This window comes from Montipora capricornis, chromosome 13 (assembly GCF_036669925.1).
Source record: "Montipora capricornis isolate CH-2021 chromosome 13, ASM3666992v2, whole genome shotgun sequence".
Lineage (NCBI taxonomy): Eukaryota > Metazoa > Cnidaria > Anthozoa > Scleractinia > Acroporidae > Montipora > Montipora capricornis.
The window spans coordinates 39325992-39342616 of record NC_090895.1 but is presented as its reverse complement, the minus strand read 5'-3'; the positions used below and the strand labels follow the sequence as shown (position 1 = coordinate 39342616).

At 41.3% G+C, this 16625-nt stretch overlaps 2 protein-coding genes across 3 annotated transcripts in view; both read left to right on the top strand.

Moving 5' to 3' along the window:
• LOC138028276 (putative leucine-rich repeat-containing protein DDB_G0281931) overlaps positions 1-4411 on the top strand; it is a 22740-nt gene extending 18329 nt beyond the window's left edge. For both annotated transcript variants that reach the window (XM_068875750.1, XM_068875751.1), the window contains one exon: positions 1-4411. This exon is cut by the window's left edge and continues 135 nt beyond it. In XM_068875750.1, the coding sequence (XP_068731851.1) occupies positions 1-3119 (3119 nt within the window). In that variant the 3' untranslated portion in view covers positions 3120-4411.
• A 154-nt stretch (positions 4412-4565) lies between these two features.
• On the top strand, positions 4566-16319 carry LOC138028275 (uncharacterized). The gene is made up of 2 exons (XM_068875749.1): positions 4566-5544; positions 10533-16319. The coding sequence occupies exons 1-2, from the start codon at positions 5475-5477 to the stop codon at positions 14852-14854; spliced, it is 4392 nt and encodes a 1463-aa protein (XP_068731850.1). The 5' UTR covers positions 4566-5474; the 3' UTR covers positions 14855-16319.
• The last annotated feature ends 306 nt before the right edge of the window (positions 16320-16625 follow it).

Sequence of the window (16625 nt, the reverse complement as noted above, 5' to 3'; positions counted from 1 at the left end):
TCAACCAAACAGATGGTCACCGTTGGAAAAATAACTCGCTTTGGGGAAACGATTCGGTTTCACATTGTTCTTGGTACGGAGTTACGTGTGACAACTCCACTCATAGTTATGTCATCAGCATAGCTTTGTACAAGAACAACCTGCGAGGAAAACCTCCAAGCAGCCTTTGGAAGTTACGTAACCTGCAGGGCTTGTGCCTCTATGGCAATAGTCGGCTGTCGGGCGAACTACACGATTTTTTGTCTCCCAATATGACGTCCTTGCTTCGTCTTTCTGTCGCCTTTAACAAACATTCGGGTACAATCCCAGGGGAAATTCTTGTAGGAATGAAATCTTTGGTGAAAATACAACTTTGCTGTCAAATGGGGGAAGGTCTTGCTGGAGAAATCCCAAGGGATATTGGGAACTTGAAGGAACTTCGGGTTTTGAGTCTTGGACAAAACAATTTGAATGGCTCAATACCAAAGAGCATTGGCCAGCTGAAAAAGCTAGGTTTTTTGGATCTCGAAGCTGCCTCGCTGACTACTGGATTCGAAAACCTGTTTAATCTGTCTTCGTTACAATACCTGCATCTTTCGCTTGCCAAATTACGAGGAACTCTACCTGAAAACTTTGGGATTTTCTTTCCTGAGATGGTTCAATGTCTATTGCCAGGAAACTTTTTTAATGGATCAATTCCTTCATCGGTGGGGAATATGACAAAGTTAAAGCAGTTCGACATCGCAGCAAACAAATTTTCGGGACAAATACCGAAAAGCATTGGTGCTTTGCCTCAGCTTCATTTCGCCGACTTCAGCGGAAATCAACTGACATCATTGGAGCCGGGAATTAAGTTCAAGTCCCAATCGATGGAATTGTTGCTACTAAATAGCAACTCTAACCTCACAATGAAGTTCAGTGCACTGTTAGATGCATTGGAACCAGCCAATGGTTCATTGCGTATCCTTAACATAAGTGACTGTAACTTTTACGATGAGATCCCCACGAAACTCTGGGACTTTAGAAGCTTAATCGCTATTGATTTAGAGAACAACCGTTTGTCTGGATTGCTTCCGGGTCCCACGGAAAATTTTTTCATGTCCCTTTTTCATTTCGATGTATCTGGGAATAGTCTGTCTGGAGAGATCCCAGCACAATTCGCTAGACTCCAAGTCTTACAATATCTTGATGTCTCAGGAAACCCTTTAATGCATGACGATGAATACAATTTACCTCATTACATGAAGGTTGCAACTCTGATGCAAAAACATTCATCCGGAAATTTCAGATGTCCTCAGGCTCGTCTCAATTTTAATGATGGGCTAGTTGCTTTGGATCCTGAATATTACGGTTATCGTTTTTGCGTGTGTGATGTTGGTTATTACGGCCGGAGAAGCCACTGCTTGCCGTGTATGGAGGGTGGTGTTTGCCAGAGTCAAACGCTGCATTATCAGCGCATGATAATGAAAACGGGTTATTGGCCTTCATCGGGGAGGGATAACAATGTAACTCACCTTGTGAAATGCTCAAGCAAGTTAGGTATCAGCTCATTTAGCACATCTCCCTGCAACCCCAATGGTACCTGCGATTGTCAGCTCAAATTGTTTAAAGATAGCAATGGGACGGAGGCCAAACCAGGAACAGTTTGCAGCTCTTCTTGTCTTTGCCACAACGGTAACAAAGATCGTTTTTGTTCAAAGTGTGAAGATGGCTTTTATAAGGAGGGAGTAGTTTGCAAGCCCTGCAAAAAGAATAACACCAGCGTGTACATCTTGATTTGCATCGTTTTAGCCTTGGGCATCACAGCTTTTGTTTTTGGTGTCCTCTACGAAAGGAGGCGCCTTCTTTCCGTTTTAATTGCTTTTGCCCAAGTTATCATTTTGCTGGTGTTGGCCATGTTAGACATCATTCCGGGATGGTTTTTTGAACTTAATACTGTTTTCATTGTCGTTGGTTTGGCTGGAAGAGGAAAGGACTCACGAGGAATTCTAAAGATTACCGTATTTTATCTGCAAACCTTGGATGCGTTGACTTCCAACACTAATATTTGGCCCTTGGGTGTTCTAGAAACTCAGCAATTTTTGAGCAGCATCTTCAACCTTCGTTTCTCGGGATTTGCTTGTGTTTTTCCAGATTTATTCACACCGCTCGGCGAGCTTATTTTGCTAGTAGTCCTTCCTGTCGCCAGCATTTCGGTCCTTTGGTTCTACTTCTCACTGGTGTCTTCTCTAGTAAGACTTTGGCAGCCATTTGATAGGCTACTCCCATCGCGAAGCACTTGTTTACAGCTTTGCATTATATGTCTTAACCTCACTTATTTTCCTATTGTAAAAAAAACGGTCTCACTTTTGGCTGAGTGCGATGAAGACAGCGGTTACCATTACTTACGAGAGGCACCGTGGCAGGAATGCCATGGTCATGTTTACACAGTGCTGCAGGCTCTCGCCTACGTTGCCTTGATCATCTATGTCATCGGTGTACCATTCGGCTTGTTTTTACCTCTCCTGGTAGTATATGTGCGAAACAGAGAAAACCTCGACGTCGAAGAACAGCAGGCCGTAGACAATGTGCTAGGTTCCATCTTCCTTCCATACAAGGAACAATTCCGCTCCTATTTTGAGATTTTCTTCCTACTCAAGCGGATGTTACTTGCGTTCTTTCTTTCTTTCATCCCGCAAGTATCCACTTTTCAAACAATCGCAGTATCCTTCGTGCTTTTGGTCTTTTTATGTCTTCAGCTTCTTCTCTGGCCATATGTCGATTCTTATCAAAAAATTCCTTTGGAAAACACGGCGGAGACTTTGGTACTTTTTACCCTACACTTCTCTTTCACAAACGCTAGATATGTATTTCTGAATGCAACCTCATCTATGTCTATAGTATGGATACTTATCGTAATCAACTTGGTGGTATTGTGCTTCATATTTATTTCTGTAATAGTGCTGCTCGGAACGGCAAGGGAAGTGGCGAATGCTGATGATGAAGATGAAGTCGGAGATGGGGTAGGTGCTGGTGATGCAGATCAAATACCAGGCAATGCAGGTGCTCCCCCAGCAGGACTGGATGAGGCGGAACCGCAAGCCACTGGGGCCAGTTCCAACGACCCGTTACTGCTAGATCGGGCTCCACCCGAAGTATAAAACACTGCCGTATTCCCGGCATAAAGCATTTTACCAGGAACTCAGAGTGTTTTATCGGGTATAAAGATCATGCACGTAACGTTTTATCGGTGACGTGATATGCGGTTAGACTCATGAATTATGAATTACATTGTGACGTATTAAGTGCCCGTGGCAACAGGAAAGCCCAGAAAAATCAGTATGTTTTGGCTTTGTTCGTATCTCAAAAACTAGCTCTGTGACCCCATTTGTTATTGCTGGAAAGTGATTAGCGGTCCACGAAGAAACTCTCTGCAAAGTTTAAAAAACATTTCGTGGTGCGGATTAAGTGCCACCTTAAGTTTTCAAAAATCACAATCGCAATTTCATAAAAAACAAATACCGTAGAATCCCGGTTATAAGCCCTGGGCTTGCACAATTTCGTAAGGGTTTTTGGGTGGGCCTATAATCGGGGGGGCTTATAATAGGGAGGAAAAAAACGTCTAAAATCCGTCGCTAATGTACCGCCTAATTATTGTTAACTGTATACGGTACCCGGTATAACAGGGGTATAACCGGGAGGAAATTTCTATTAGCAGAGAGGTGGGCTTATAATCGGGTGGACTTATAACCGGGGGGGCTTATAACCGGGATTCTACGGTATTTTAATGCTACCTCTAGAGTTGACAAATCTCCTTTAACAATTATTTTTAACCACAAATTAAGGGATTCTGGTGTCATGATGATGGCATTTATGTCAGTAAACTCCGCACTTTCCCTTTGTCGGCTACGAACGAGCAGCTTTCTAAACTTGGCTCTTAGTTCATCCTCCGAATTTGCCAATCCTTAAAGACTTTAGACGCCCATTTGATAGCACTTCGGGTTGTTTCGGGGACAATTTTGCGCTGTCAGGCTCATGTAACTCGAAACCCAGGTCAAGACCTACGATCATTGTAGATATAGTCCGTCTTTGCAATGGCGGTTTCATGTCTGTCTGCGAGGCAGGCAACTTCCCTCGAGCATCTTTTCTCTCTTCTTCCGTAGTTTTAACGGGACGAAAACGTGTTGGGATTCTTCGAATTCAACTTTTCATTCAGCTGACTTCTCCACTGGGGTCTCACTAGATCGAAAGTAATTTACACAACTATAGCTGACCGTAGCTCGCCATCCTTTGTTATTTTGCCTGCTTTTGACATTTTCCAATCAACCGTGGGTGCATTCAGTATAGTTTACGCCGGCGAATATATTCGGGCGGCGTACGGTTTTAAAATTTTGCGGCGTACTGGCTTGTAATCGGAGATTTTGGCGTAAAGATTTTGGCGTAAAGATGTAAATGTTCTTGTTCTTGTTTTTCACACGAAGTATTGCTCAGCACATTGTTTCCAACATTTATCAATAAAGGGCAAAATTACTGAGCGCTGATTGGCTGAGACAGAGGGCATTTTTTCTTAATCGAGGACATTTTTGGTAATCAAGAGAGGGCTTGATTACCTGTCAATGATTGGTTAATCCGTTGCATAGCAACGTATAAATTTTGCCCTTCATTGTGTTTTGGAAATTTGCCCTCGTCGCTTGGGCAATTTTGGAAAATTTCCAAAATACTCGTGCAATTAATCCTTAAAAGTACTCGGCCTCGTGTGATTACCTATACAAAGCAACATTTTCTTAAAAGTATATTTAATTGCCGCGCGTAATTGCCGCGCGGCTGCAAGAGACTGGTGGCATGGTTAGCCGCTTAACAGATACTCATAGTGGCGTGGAATCGTATCTTCGGCGTGGAGGTTATGCCGAATGCACCGTCGTAATCAACTCGTTTTTACCTCAAAATAAAAATATATTAAATAGCAATACCTTAGACATGAAATTCTCCGGGGACGTTGTTCAAGCCGTTCAAAACACTCACAGTGCGTGTTTTATCACGTCTATTGATTTTTATATCAAACCGTAAAAGTCCATTACAGGGAAAGGTTACGTTTATACAAATGTTGGCCGTGTAGCACTTATATTTTAAACAGAGTTAACTGAATAGAGTGTAATGTGAAGTGCTAGATTTCTATCCCATATGAACCATTAGTTGGTAATATTTTTTATATTGCTGATGCTGCCTTGGCGATTTTTCCTACTCTCTTTCTCTCCGAAATCTCGTCCCCAAAGCCCGCCATCTTAAACGTTAGGTCAAGATCAAGAAACGAAAGCGGAAACGCCGGCTGCGAAAATCATATGACTTCCTCGTGCAATTTTGTTATATAATAAGTGCTAAAAATATCACTGAATTCTGTTTTTTTCCCGTTTATGGTGATACTGATGCTAAATGCCAAGGTAAAAAGTCAAAGCTTGGATTTTGTGACCATATCTTTAGAATACGTGGCTGTTTAAACACTGATAACAGCAACCAAGATGCCACAGAGAAGTGACAATTTTTGCGGGCTGGTGACACTGGTGGTTTGGTGGTTTTACACTGCTGGAGGTAGGAATTAGTGCTAGAACCTACGCTAGGATGCAAGGAAGGAAGCTCTCCAAGATCCCGGTGTATGACATTTGCAGACTGCAGATCGCACACTAACCCCAACTTAATCCTAACTCGCAATTTTGATTGAGGACTAACCGTTTTTAAATGAGTGCTTAGACGTGAGCAGTCTGCAGACTGTAGTCTGCAAATCATACACCTCCAAGATCCTTGCCTACCCTGTGAACTTTGCTCAGACGTAATTCCTATAAGAAGGTGAAACTGGTGAAGTTTTTCATGTCAATACACAGTGAACAAACGAGTTTTCTTTCTTCGTTGAAAGACCATTTTCTTGGAATTTTTCACCACCTGGAGCTTGTTTTTAAAACCGGAAATCGCCATCATTTTCTGTTTCCTGTGCAAAGCAAAAATGCTTGTCGGTGTGCATGCAGTAAGACGAGACAATTCAAATATCAATGTCTTGACTTGTTCGAGAAATAAACTTTGTCTAGACCTTGTGGTCAAAATTCATTTCGCACAAGGTCAACTACTGTGATTCAGCCTGTCCGGCCATTGACATCTGATTGACATCTTGGTGCTGTGTTGTTAACGACATCATCTAAACACAAATTACGGTGCAAAGAAATTCAAAGTGGCACACGTTTACAGCCTTGGAACATTTGACGGCTTAAAAATTAAACTTGCACTTGGGTCGACCCGAGGCTCTGGTGACGAGAATGCACTTTAAAGGAAACCTCCACTAAAACAAGAATACAACTTCAAAACATTTAACATAATGTTTACAATAAAAATTGTTCAAACGTTTTCTAATGGAATCGTTTGTATCCGAGATAAATGAATTTCAAAAACGATTGTTTTGGTTTTCAAATTTCCTGGGCGCCGCCATCTTGAATAATTGTGACGTGTTATGGTTGCTCTTTTGTATTTGCACAAAGAGCTTTTGTTTTAAAACAATAGGGCAACCATGACACGTCACAATTATTCAAGATGGCGGCGCCCGGGAAATTTAAAAACCAAAACAAGCGTTTTTGAAATTCATTTATTTCGGATACAAACGATTCCATTGGAAAACGTTCGAACAATTTTGATTGAGAGCATTATGTTAACTATTTTAAAGATATATTCCTGTTTTAGTGGAGGTTCCCTTTAAAGGTGAACCGTGCACATGCGTAAAAGCGACATCGCAGAGTTGTCACGACATGCAATGGCCTATTCTTGGTTTTCACGTGACATCATCAAAATTAAAAATCAAGGAATTATCAATCCTTTTGAGATTTTAGTTTAGTTTAGTTATTAGAACAGCTGAAGACTTAATCGTTTCACAAATTTTCAGTTTCATAGGGGTTTTCGTCTTGTGATAAGGCAAGGTTGAATTTCTTTGCTTTTGCGTGACACGACATTAAAATGACGAGAATGCTGTCAAGTAGGTTAAAAAGGTGACTTATCTGCTGAGATTTTGCAATCTGAACAGTCCTTGTATGACAATAAATACTCATATAGATGTTTATGAGCCCTGAGAAAACTCGATGACATATGTTTTTGTTAGCTTCCGGCCGCCATATTTGTGGTCCTCAGACCCGGGTTCTCAGAGGGACACAAACATGGCGTCTCCGTACAAGGCCCTATAAATTTGAGTAAAACATTTCTTCGAATATTCCCCGCACAAAACATCGCACAGGCCTGAATCTTTTCGAGACTGTTTGAATATTCATCTTCTTTTATCTCATTGATTCTTGACTTTATTTGTTGAATGGTTTTGATGATGGTGTGACAATGAAAACCGACAATGTAAACTCAGCAGGACCTCGTTCAACAAACTCTTACCCTTATCAGTGCAAGCCTTTCATCCAGCTAGCATACAACTGAATCAAAACCCCCTTAACGCCGCGTGACGTTTTCTTAATTGCCTGTGACGATGCACGTAAGATATTGGAGCGACAGCAACAAAATTCCGCCGACAAAATTTTCCCGGAATTTCGAAATTGAAAGTAATTGAGTCAACATTAAGCGGGTCAAATGGAGCAATTTTTGGGCACTTTTCTTAACAAAGTTCGCCTCGATACACAATCAATTACGAGTTGGGAGTTTCGTGAAATTTCTGCCCGCAGCGTAACAATTTTCAAACGTACTCCCAACAAAGCTATAGATATATCGGCGAAACAAAATCCGCTGAAACTGAAAAGACGAAACACAGCATGAGATCCATCCACAAAGATATTAGAGCCGCGGTTCACTATTTAGCACAGGCGCACTCTGGGGTACTTTTATCTCAACATGCAATCAATTTTCAGGCTATACCAATAAAATGAAAGACGCACAATTCGTCTGATATGATATGAGATTTTATTATTTATGCACGGTAAAATCATCAGCTAAGATTACAAACAATGCTAAAATCTAAATTACAAAAGGTAAAATTTTAAAATGATTACAATAAAATACAATTAAACTATATTAATTCTAAAGCTGCTTTCCATGAATGCCGTGCTTTATACTAAAATATGTCTTTAATCAGATTTTTGAAAAGCCCAAGAGACTCTGCTTGTCTCGCTTTGAGGGGTAAGCTATTCCAGACAGTAGCACCTCTATAGCTGAAGCTGTTTCTATAATAATTTGTCCGCGGAACGGAACATTAAGCTTTCTTTCAGAGTCTCTTAAACTATAAACAGATTCGCGGTTTGTAAATTTAGAACATAGATATTCCGGTGCTAGCCCCTGAAGACACTTATAGACCATTGTGGCCAGCGCAATTTGTTGCTGGCTAACTAGATTTTTCCAGCCTAAAATTTTGAATAGCTCGCTAGCATTTGCATCAAAATTAGAGAAGGTCAAAACTCTGGCTGCTCTATTTTGCAGTTTTTGTAATTTGTCATGTAACGTGATACCACAGTTTCCCAAGACGACATTGCAGTAGTCAAAGTGCGGTTGAAGTAAAGCGTGATAAATAGAGCGCAATGTCGTCTGAGGAACGAGATGCCTTATACGTTTGAGGGCTCCAATTCCAGAAGCTACTTTCTTTGTCAGTTTATCGACATGGCTACTCCAGTTAAGATTATTATCAATAAGCACGCCCAGGGATTTAGCAACAGAAACTTGAGTGATAGGAGCACCATTAATCTTGGGAATTGGAGGATTTGTGAGAGCATACAACCTCTGCCTTGATCCAATCAGCATAAATTCGGTTTTTGTCATGTTCAGGGTAAGTTTGTTTGCTATCAACCATTTTTTAGCATTTTCTAGATCATGGTTAAGACTTGATTCTATGTCACCTGTATTGTCACCCCCATATGTTAGGTGGGTGTCATCTGCGTAAATTCGTTAGACAGTTTGGCAGATCATTGATATATAGCAAAAACAACAATGGACCCAAAATAGTCCCTTGAGGGACGCCGCAACTTAGTGAGCAAGTTTTAGAAAGTGATCCATCAATGGAACACTTTTGAGTGCGGTTGTCCAAATAGGACTTAAACCAGTTGTAAGAAATGCCATGTATGCCGTAATTATTTAATGATTTAGATAAAAGGATCTCGTGATTAACCGTATCGAAAGCTTTTTTTAGGTCTAGGAAAACAACAGCATTTATTTTTCCTCGGTCAATGTTGTAAGCCCAAGTATCCGTAGCCCCAAGTAGAGCCGTAACGGTGGAATGAATAGAGCGAAAACCAGATTGGCATTTACATATTACGTTATGCTTTGTTAGGTACGCATATAATTGGTTATAAACTATTCTTTCGAACACTTTGGCTATAACCGGGATAACGGAAATTGGGCGGTAATTGTTTAGGTCATCACGTTCCCCTTGTTTGAATAGTGGAGTGACCCGTGCACACTTCCAGTCGTCTGGGAACACACCTACATTTAATGACTGATTGAAAATATAGCACAGCGGTTTGCAAATAAGATCCGCGCATTCACGAATAAGTCGAGAAGAAAGATGGATTATGCGTCTCTAGGGGCCCTGACAGGGTAAATTCCGACAAGCGACATGGCCCAAAAAGTAGCGACAGCACATAAAATGAAATTCCGACAAAAGACATCCTTTCCCAGCAAAATTCCGGCAGTGACGTCATGCCGAAAAAGAGCCGATTAAACCCCGACACGGATGATTGTAAACTTCAGACAAGCGACACGGCCCCCCCCCCCCCCACTTCCTGTCAGGGCCTCTCTCTAGTATAAAAACGGCCAATAATCCAATCAATAACCTTGCAGTATAATGCTACTCTGATCTGAAGATTGAATGAACCCAACTTACAATTAGGGAGCTTACGAAACGACGACGCTACAAAACAATAGGTTTAGCCAGCAAAAACAATGGGTGTGCACTGTGCACGCTTTGCACGTGCGTTTTACATTTTGGTAAATTTCTTTGGCGTCATCTCCTAAATAACGACGTGAAATGACCAAATTTCAGGTTCTGTGGAGGACATGAATTTTCATTTCCCTCCCTACGTTTCTAACCTGCTCATACCAGTTTTATTCCGCAACAGATACTACACATTTTAATTGCGGAACGACATGAAAAAGTTGCGTAATGACACTAATAACGCTAACTTGCATGAGGTCCTCGTAACCGTCCCCGTAGCCGTCGTCGTCGTTTCGTACTGCTCCCTATTGTGTCGTGAATTAAAACTTTTCAAATTACCTTCATTAAATTTTCAAACCAGAGTAGCATCAGCGTCATCCTTAACTTAAAATATACTCGTATTAGTGTGTTAGGATAGGTCCATTCATCCGCCCTCGTGCTTGCGATTCGACAATGCGGTTAGCGACAAAGTTGGTATATATCGGAATTGAAATCGGAAGAATAGCTTACGCTTATTAAATCCTTATAAATGTAGACTTGAAAAGATTTTTCCTCGCTCTTCGTAAAGTGTCATTGATTATCTTACTGGCTCGATCGCATTTCAGTTCTGCGAGCATTCCCCAGTCATTACCGCCGGAAAAGTAAAATTCATCATTTCAAACTAGCGTTTTTGCTAATTTTACAGGATATGTCGCCGAAGGAAAGAGCTTCTACATTTCTCGCAGCTCGGGCAGTGACAGCTGGATATGCGATCAGAAGAATCCTTGTAACACCATTTGGCGGGCAGTCACTTTAGCGTCACATGACGATCGCATTTATTTAGACGGCACCAACACTGACAAAGATCCCTACACCTGTCTAGGAGGAACGTCGGTGCATCCGGATATTTATATCACTAAGAGTCTGTCTCTGATAGGATATGGCAATCCGTTGCCCCAGATACGATGCTCTAAGGGAACAAGTTTGACATTTAACGGCTCTGTTCTTACAGAGGAAATGCACGTTACTTTAACAGGCCTTAATTTTAGGCAAAGTTCTATAGCGTTTCATGATTCTTCTGCTAACTTGGAAAATTGTAAATTTGATGACAACAAAGAAAGCGTGAAGTTCGAAACGCGCAATAAGATAGTTTCACGCCTTCATATTATAGATTCGACCTTTTCTGGAAACAAGGAGTGTATTGCAGTAGTTGTTAACGGTGCGACAATCAGACACTCACAGGATATCCAAGTTCTGGTTACGTTAAAAAATTGCTCCTTTAATGGCAATATCTTATCAAATGAGGGGACGTGTATCTCATTCACTGAATCGCTTCACACCAACCAGACGCTAAGCTGCAACATTATCTTAGAAAATGTAATGTTTTCTCGCAATAAGTTCAATTCAAGAGGCCTTGTTTTCTTGGAGATGGATACGAACGGTAACCAGAACATTCACTTTCAGAATGTGACATTCCTTGAGAATAGCGGTGTATCGCTCGGCCGAGATGTCTCCACGGGTCAGTTCGGTGACCGCAGTGAATGCATCGTTCGAAGCTCTCGGGCTGCAGTGACAATTTTGATCAATTCCAGCCGTTTTAAAAGTCAAAGTGCACGGTCATTTGATATCATTGCATCGCACATTTCACTGCTCATCTATTACTCCAGTTTTATTGGTCACAAAGTGGCAGGAAATGGCGGAGTCATATCTCTAACAGGAACTGATCGTCATGAACTAAGGACATTAAACGTGTCCAATTCATCATTTGTTAACTCAAGTGCGGCTCAAGGTGGAGCTATCAACTTTGAATGCATCAATGCTTGTAGCGTTAGTTTTAAAGATTGCATCTTTACCGGCAACACGGCAACGGCACTCAATGGAGGCGGGGGTGGGGCAGTGTACATTGGTTCACCTGAGTCGATCATCAAGGGTGCGAAAAATGCAACCGACACCACATTCGGCGAAGCATTAAGCATGACTTCATCAGGAACGTGTCTTGTCACAATAGAACGCTCGACGTTTTCAAATAACAACGCCGAAGGCTCGAATGGCGGTGCGATTTCCATATCTACGAAAAGCCAAACATCTCTCGTCCTTCAAAACGTGACTATGGAATCGAATAGAGCGAAGTACTCCGGGGGAGCTATTGACATTTTTACCATTTTCTCACTTGTGGTTGACCAGTCACTTTTCTGTGATAACACATTGAGTTATAAAGATGGCAGTGGCGGAGGCATAAGCATACGAAACATGGAATCGTCAGGTGCGGGCAACCTTATAATAGAACGTTCAACCTTTTCAAAGAACCACGTAAACTTCAACGGCGGTGTTATTTTTGTACATGCTAACAATCAAAGTGTTCTTAGACTTCAATCAGTGGCCATGTTATCTAATAGTGGGGAAAAAGGAGGAGGAGCTGTTGCCGTCAATTCCATTTATGCCCTTGAGATATACGATTCTCGTTTCCTCAACAACATAGCCTTCTCAAATCGTGGTGGAGCGATTTATGTAGACAATGCCAACAAACTTGAGGTACAAGGATGCCATTTTCATAGCAATTATGCTGGGGGACAGGCTGGTTACGGAGGCGCAATGTGTGTCACATCTGAATCTTCTGCATCTGTTTTAGTAACTAACTCGACATTTTACAATTGCTGTACTCAGACGGCTGGAGGTGCTTTCTACCTGAGGACTAAGTATGGAAATGTTTATCTTGAAGTTACGAGGTCTCTATTCGTGAAAAATCATGTGCTTGAAAACTTCGGGGGGGCTATGGCAATTTACGTGGAGCCAGACACACGGAAAGATCCAGGATTAATCAATTCACGTTTTCAAAGAAACCTGTTATTTCAAGATACAACATTTGAGAGAAATACGGCGGATTTTGGTGGCGCTCTGCATTTAAGTAACGGTGAAGCAGAATTTCAGAATTGCTCTTTTATAAACAATTTTGCGTTAAATTTAGGTGGGCACATACAAACAGAGCCTGGAACGACAAGTCTTTGTATTCGAGGCAGTGTTTTCAACCAAACTATAAACGAGCTACAACTAGGAGACAAAAAGTACAGCACGGGCACATTCATTGCTACGGACAGTTCAGGAACGCTGACATTAACGAAGACCTCCTTGAACATCAGTATCCCTCGAAGTAACAGTCCTCTTTTGCAAGTAAGAAATGGAAGACAAGTAGATGTTGACAACTCGACAATGCTGAGTTGTCCCGTTGGGAGTAAAATGCAAATAATTCATTTTCAAGATGAAGTGAAAAGTGTAATATCCTGTCTGGAATCCGGTAAACTATTCACCACTCTGGTCACAACTGTTGAAGTTAGTTGTTCGGTCTGCGAAGGGAATACCTACAGTCTTCAGCGTGGTCGTGCCTTTGGACTTTATAAAGCCTCAGGATTTGAGTGTCCTCTCTGCCCATTTGGAGCAAACTGCTCTCAAAACATAGTCGCTGAACCTAACTTTTGGGGCTTTGAGCAAGTCAGTCCCCCAAAATTACAGTTCACTATGTGTCCTATGGGTTACTGTGCTTCTCCTAAAGAATCCGAATTTCCCGATTACAACAGTTGCCAGGGCAACCGTTCTGGCATATTGTGTGGACACTGTAAAGAGTCTTACACGGAAACACTTTACTCTACAAACTGCAGAGCGTCTCACGAGTGCAAAGATAACTGGATTTGGCCCGTGGCTTTAGTTTATGTATCAATCATGGCTTTGTACTTTACATTTAAGCCTCCTATAATACCCTTGATCAAAAATCACCTCCTTTGGTTCAAAGAACACGGACCGTCAAACCAAGATACTCACTTTGATAGCGGTTATTTAAAGATTATTTTCTACTTCTATCAGGCAGCAAATCTTCTGCTGGTCTCTGAATCAGCAGGATATTTTCTCAAAACTAAATTTATGAGGCCGTTAGTTGGATTGTTTAACTTTCAGCAAAAGTTCTCACCTAAGGGGTTCATTTGTCCCTTTCCTGGTCTCACGGTAGTAACAAAGCAGTTACTCATAGCATCTCACGTCTTTGCCACGTTCCTCATGATAGGGATCTTCTACTCATTGCATTGGGGAATTCACAAGGTTCGACGTCGAGAGGCCCCGTCTTTTGGACCCTACATTGGTGGTATTTTCCAAACCATGTTGTTAGGATACAGCACTTTTGCGTCTGTGAGCTTCAACCTTCTTCGCTGTGTTCCCATTGGGTGGGACAAGCGTCTGTTCTACGATGGCAACGTTGTGTGTTTTGAGTGGTGGCAATATCTCCTTTTGGCATTTGACTGCGCGTTTTTTGTGCCTTTCGTGTTTGTCTTGCTATGGGGTTCTTTTAAGTTGTACGGTCGAACCATTTCCGTGGGTAAGTTTCTCCTGGCTTGTTGTTTGCCGTTACCAACTTTACTCTACTGGTTATGTGTCGCTTTGTTATGTAGAACGCGACCTTCACCGAACGAAGAATTGCCTCTGGGCCAGTCGTCAATGATTTCTGTAGAGAGGGTTCTTTACGACTCTTTCAAGAGGCCTGAAGAAGGGAAAAAGCTGTCTTTGGGCTGGGAAGGCATCATGATCGGTCGCCGACTCATTCTTATTTTGTTGGAGGCATTTATCAGCAATCCCATGTCTCGGCTTTTCACGATGACTTTCTTTGGCGTTTTGTTTCTTCTTCACCATTCCTTGACTCAGCCGTTTCGTAATGGTATTGCCAATATACTGGAAACCATTTCTTTGCTGTGCCTCGTGATGTTGGGGACAGTTAACACATTTTTTGCTTCTTTCCAATCGTTTGCTGTTCCATTAGACAAATCTCCCTTTACCCCGTTGTCGCACGCCTTTAAAGTGGTAGAAATTGTCATTCTCTGTTTTGTGCCTGTCGTTTTCTTTCTTCTTGTGGTCGCTGCTGTTTTGTCGCTGGTGTGTCGCCTTATTGTAGCGGCTTACAACATTATTTGTCACTTGCCTCTCGCTCTCGGCTGTTTTAAATGGCATTACAGTAAACGGGGTGACGAGGTGTCACCAATGTTAGTTTAATTGCATAGTGGCCAGTGCAAGGTTCAACAGAATTTGTTTTTCACGGGTCATTTCCTTGTGAGCTAATGAATTGTACCTAAGCAAAAATCGTGAAAATCATACAACAATTAACGCGGTTTCAATGAATGGGGTTTGCGGTATATCCCGAAAACTCCGGTGCTAAAGGTCTCTATTATCCCAGGTTCTCGAAAGCCGGTAATGTATGAGCTATGAACTTTCCCTGCGCAAAAGGCACGGAAACAAATTTAGAGTTTTCTTTTATTGGTCACGTGACCATCGGCGTGGTATGATGACGTCATATTTAGGGTGATTGGCTTACAAAAGTTGGAAACTGACCAAAATAATGCCAAATTTTCTCAAATTACTTAACCATTACATCCTTAGCAACGCACCCCAGAAAATACGTCGGTGGGCCCTTAATGATCACCATGTGTTCCGAGAAATTGTTCAACTCAATGTTATTTAGACGATACCAAACTCCAAATTTCCTTCAGGTTCCGAGATTGTGCCAGTGTAGGACATGACCTGAATAACGACCTTCTTCTTATACGTAACTGGTGTTTTGATAATTTTCTTTTGTTAAATCTGGAAAAAACAAAGCTTATGGTGTTCGAAAGTAGACAACTGACTGCAAAACTTCCCGATTTTAAAATAACTCTAATGGGGAAGGAACTTACTCCAGCACCATTCGCTAAAGACCTCTGGGTTACATTGAATCCAAACCTCACTTCAGTGATCCTCTATTTTACAAAATGTTTCATCCTGTATATCGAGCCTTGGTCGGATCAGCCGCGCCAAGCTTGCGTTGTTTAATCGTGGCCTGCTTTTAATAGTCATTAATGCTTTGGTATTCAGTAAGCTGTTTTACTGTTCATCTGTGTGGTCCACAACTTTGCCGCGCTTATCATCGATCACAGATACAAGGAAATTCGATCATATTATGCCAGCTTTGAAAGAGCTGCACTGGCTGCCTGTTAAACAACGTTTACACTTTCGCAACGCCGTTTTAACGTTTAAGTGTATGACTGGATGTGCGCCTCACTATCTAAGTAATCACTTTAAAGCTCGTTCTGAGGTTTCCCAACGCACAACCCAGAATTCACGGCTTCTAAATATTCATTTTTATAGAACAACCACTGGACAGGAAACTTTTTATTACCGAGCATTGGACACGTGGAACAATCTTTGTCAAAACTTAAAAACTTTGGAATCTGTGTCCTCTTTTAAATTTCATCTTAGATCAAGGTTAATTATTTTTTTTTTAAATGAGCTGATTATGTACATATTTTATTTTTATCACTTATACAATTTTACGGAACGTTAATTAAGACCTTTTTAATTGTAGCTAATTTTCTTATTTGTTGTATATTTATTAGTAATTAGTGTATTGTTTACTGAAAAGCCCCGAAAGGGGAGTGTCAATAAAGTATTGTATTGTATCGTGGAGTTTTTAATAAAGCGATATTATACTCTGGCTTGGTGGATATATAAATGATTATAACCAACGAAGCGCGTAGTTATCTATCACTTCATATCCAGCGCGCCCTCGTGGAATAATTGTTAAATATACACATATTCAATACGTAGCACAGCATAAAGATAAATTTTATGAAGTTTAACACCTGACCAAGACTTTTCATGAACCATGTTAGCTGGCTGGCCCTCGGATGTGTTACTTATTGTTAATGCGAATTTCGTCACTTCATCTGGCATGATCAAAACATTCGTTGGTAAATACAACCAATTTGTTTCCAAATAAAACCGAAGTAAA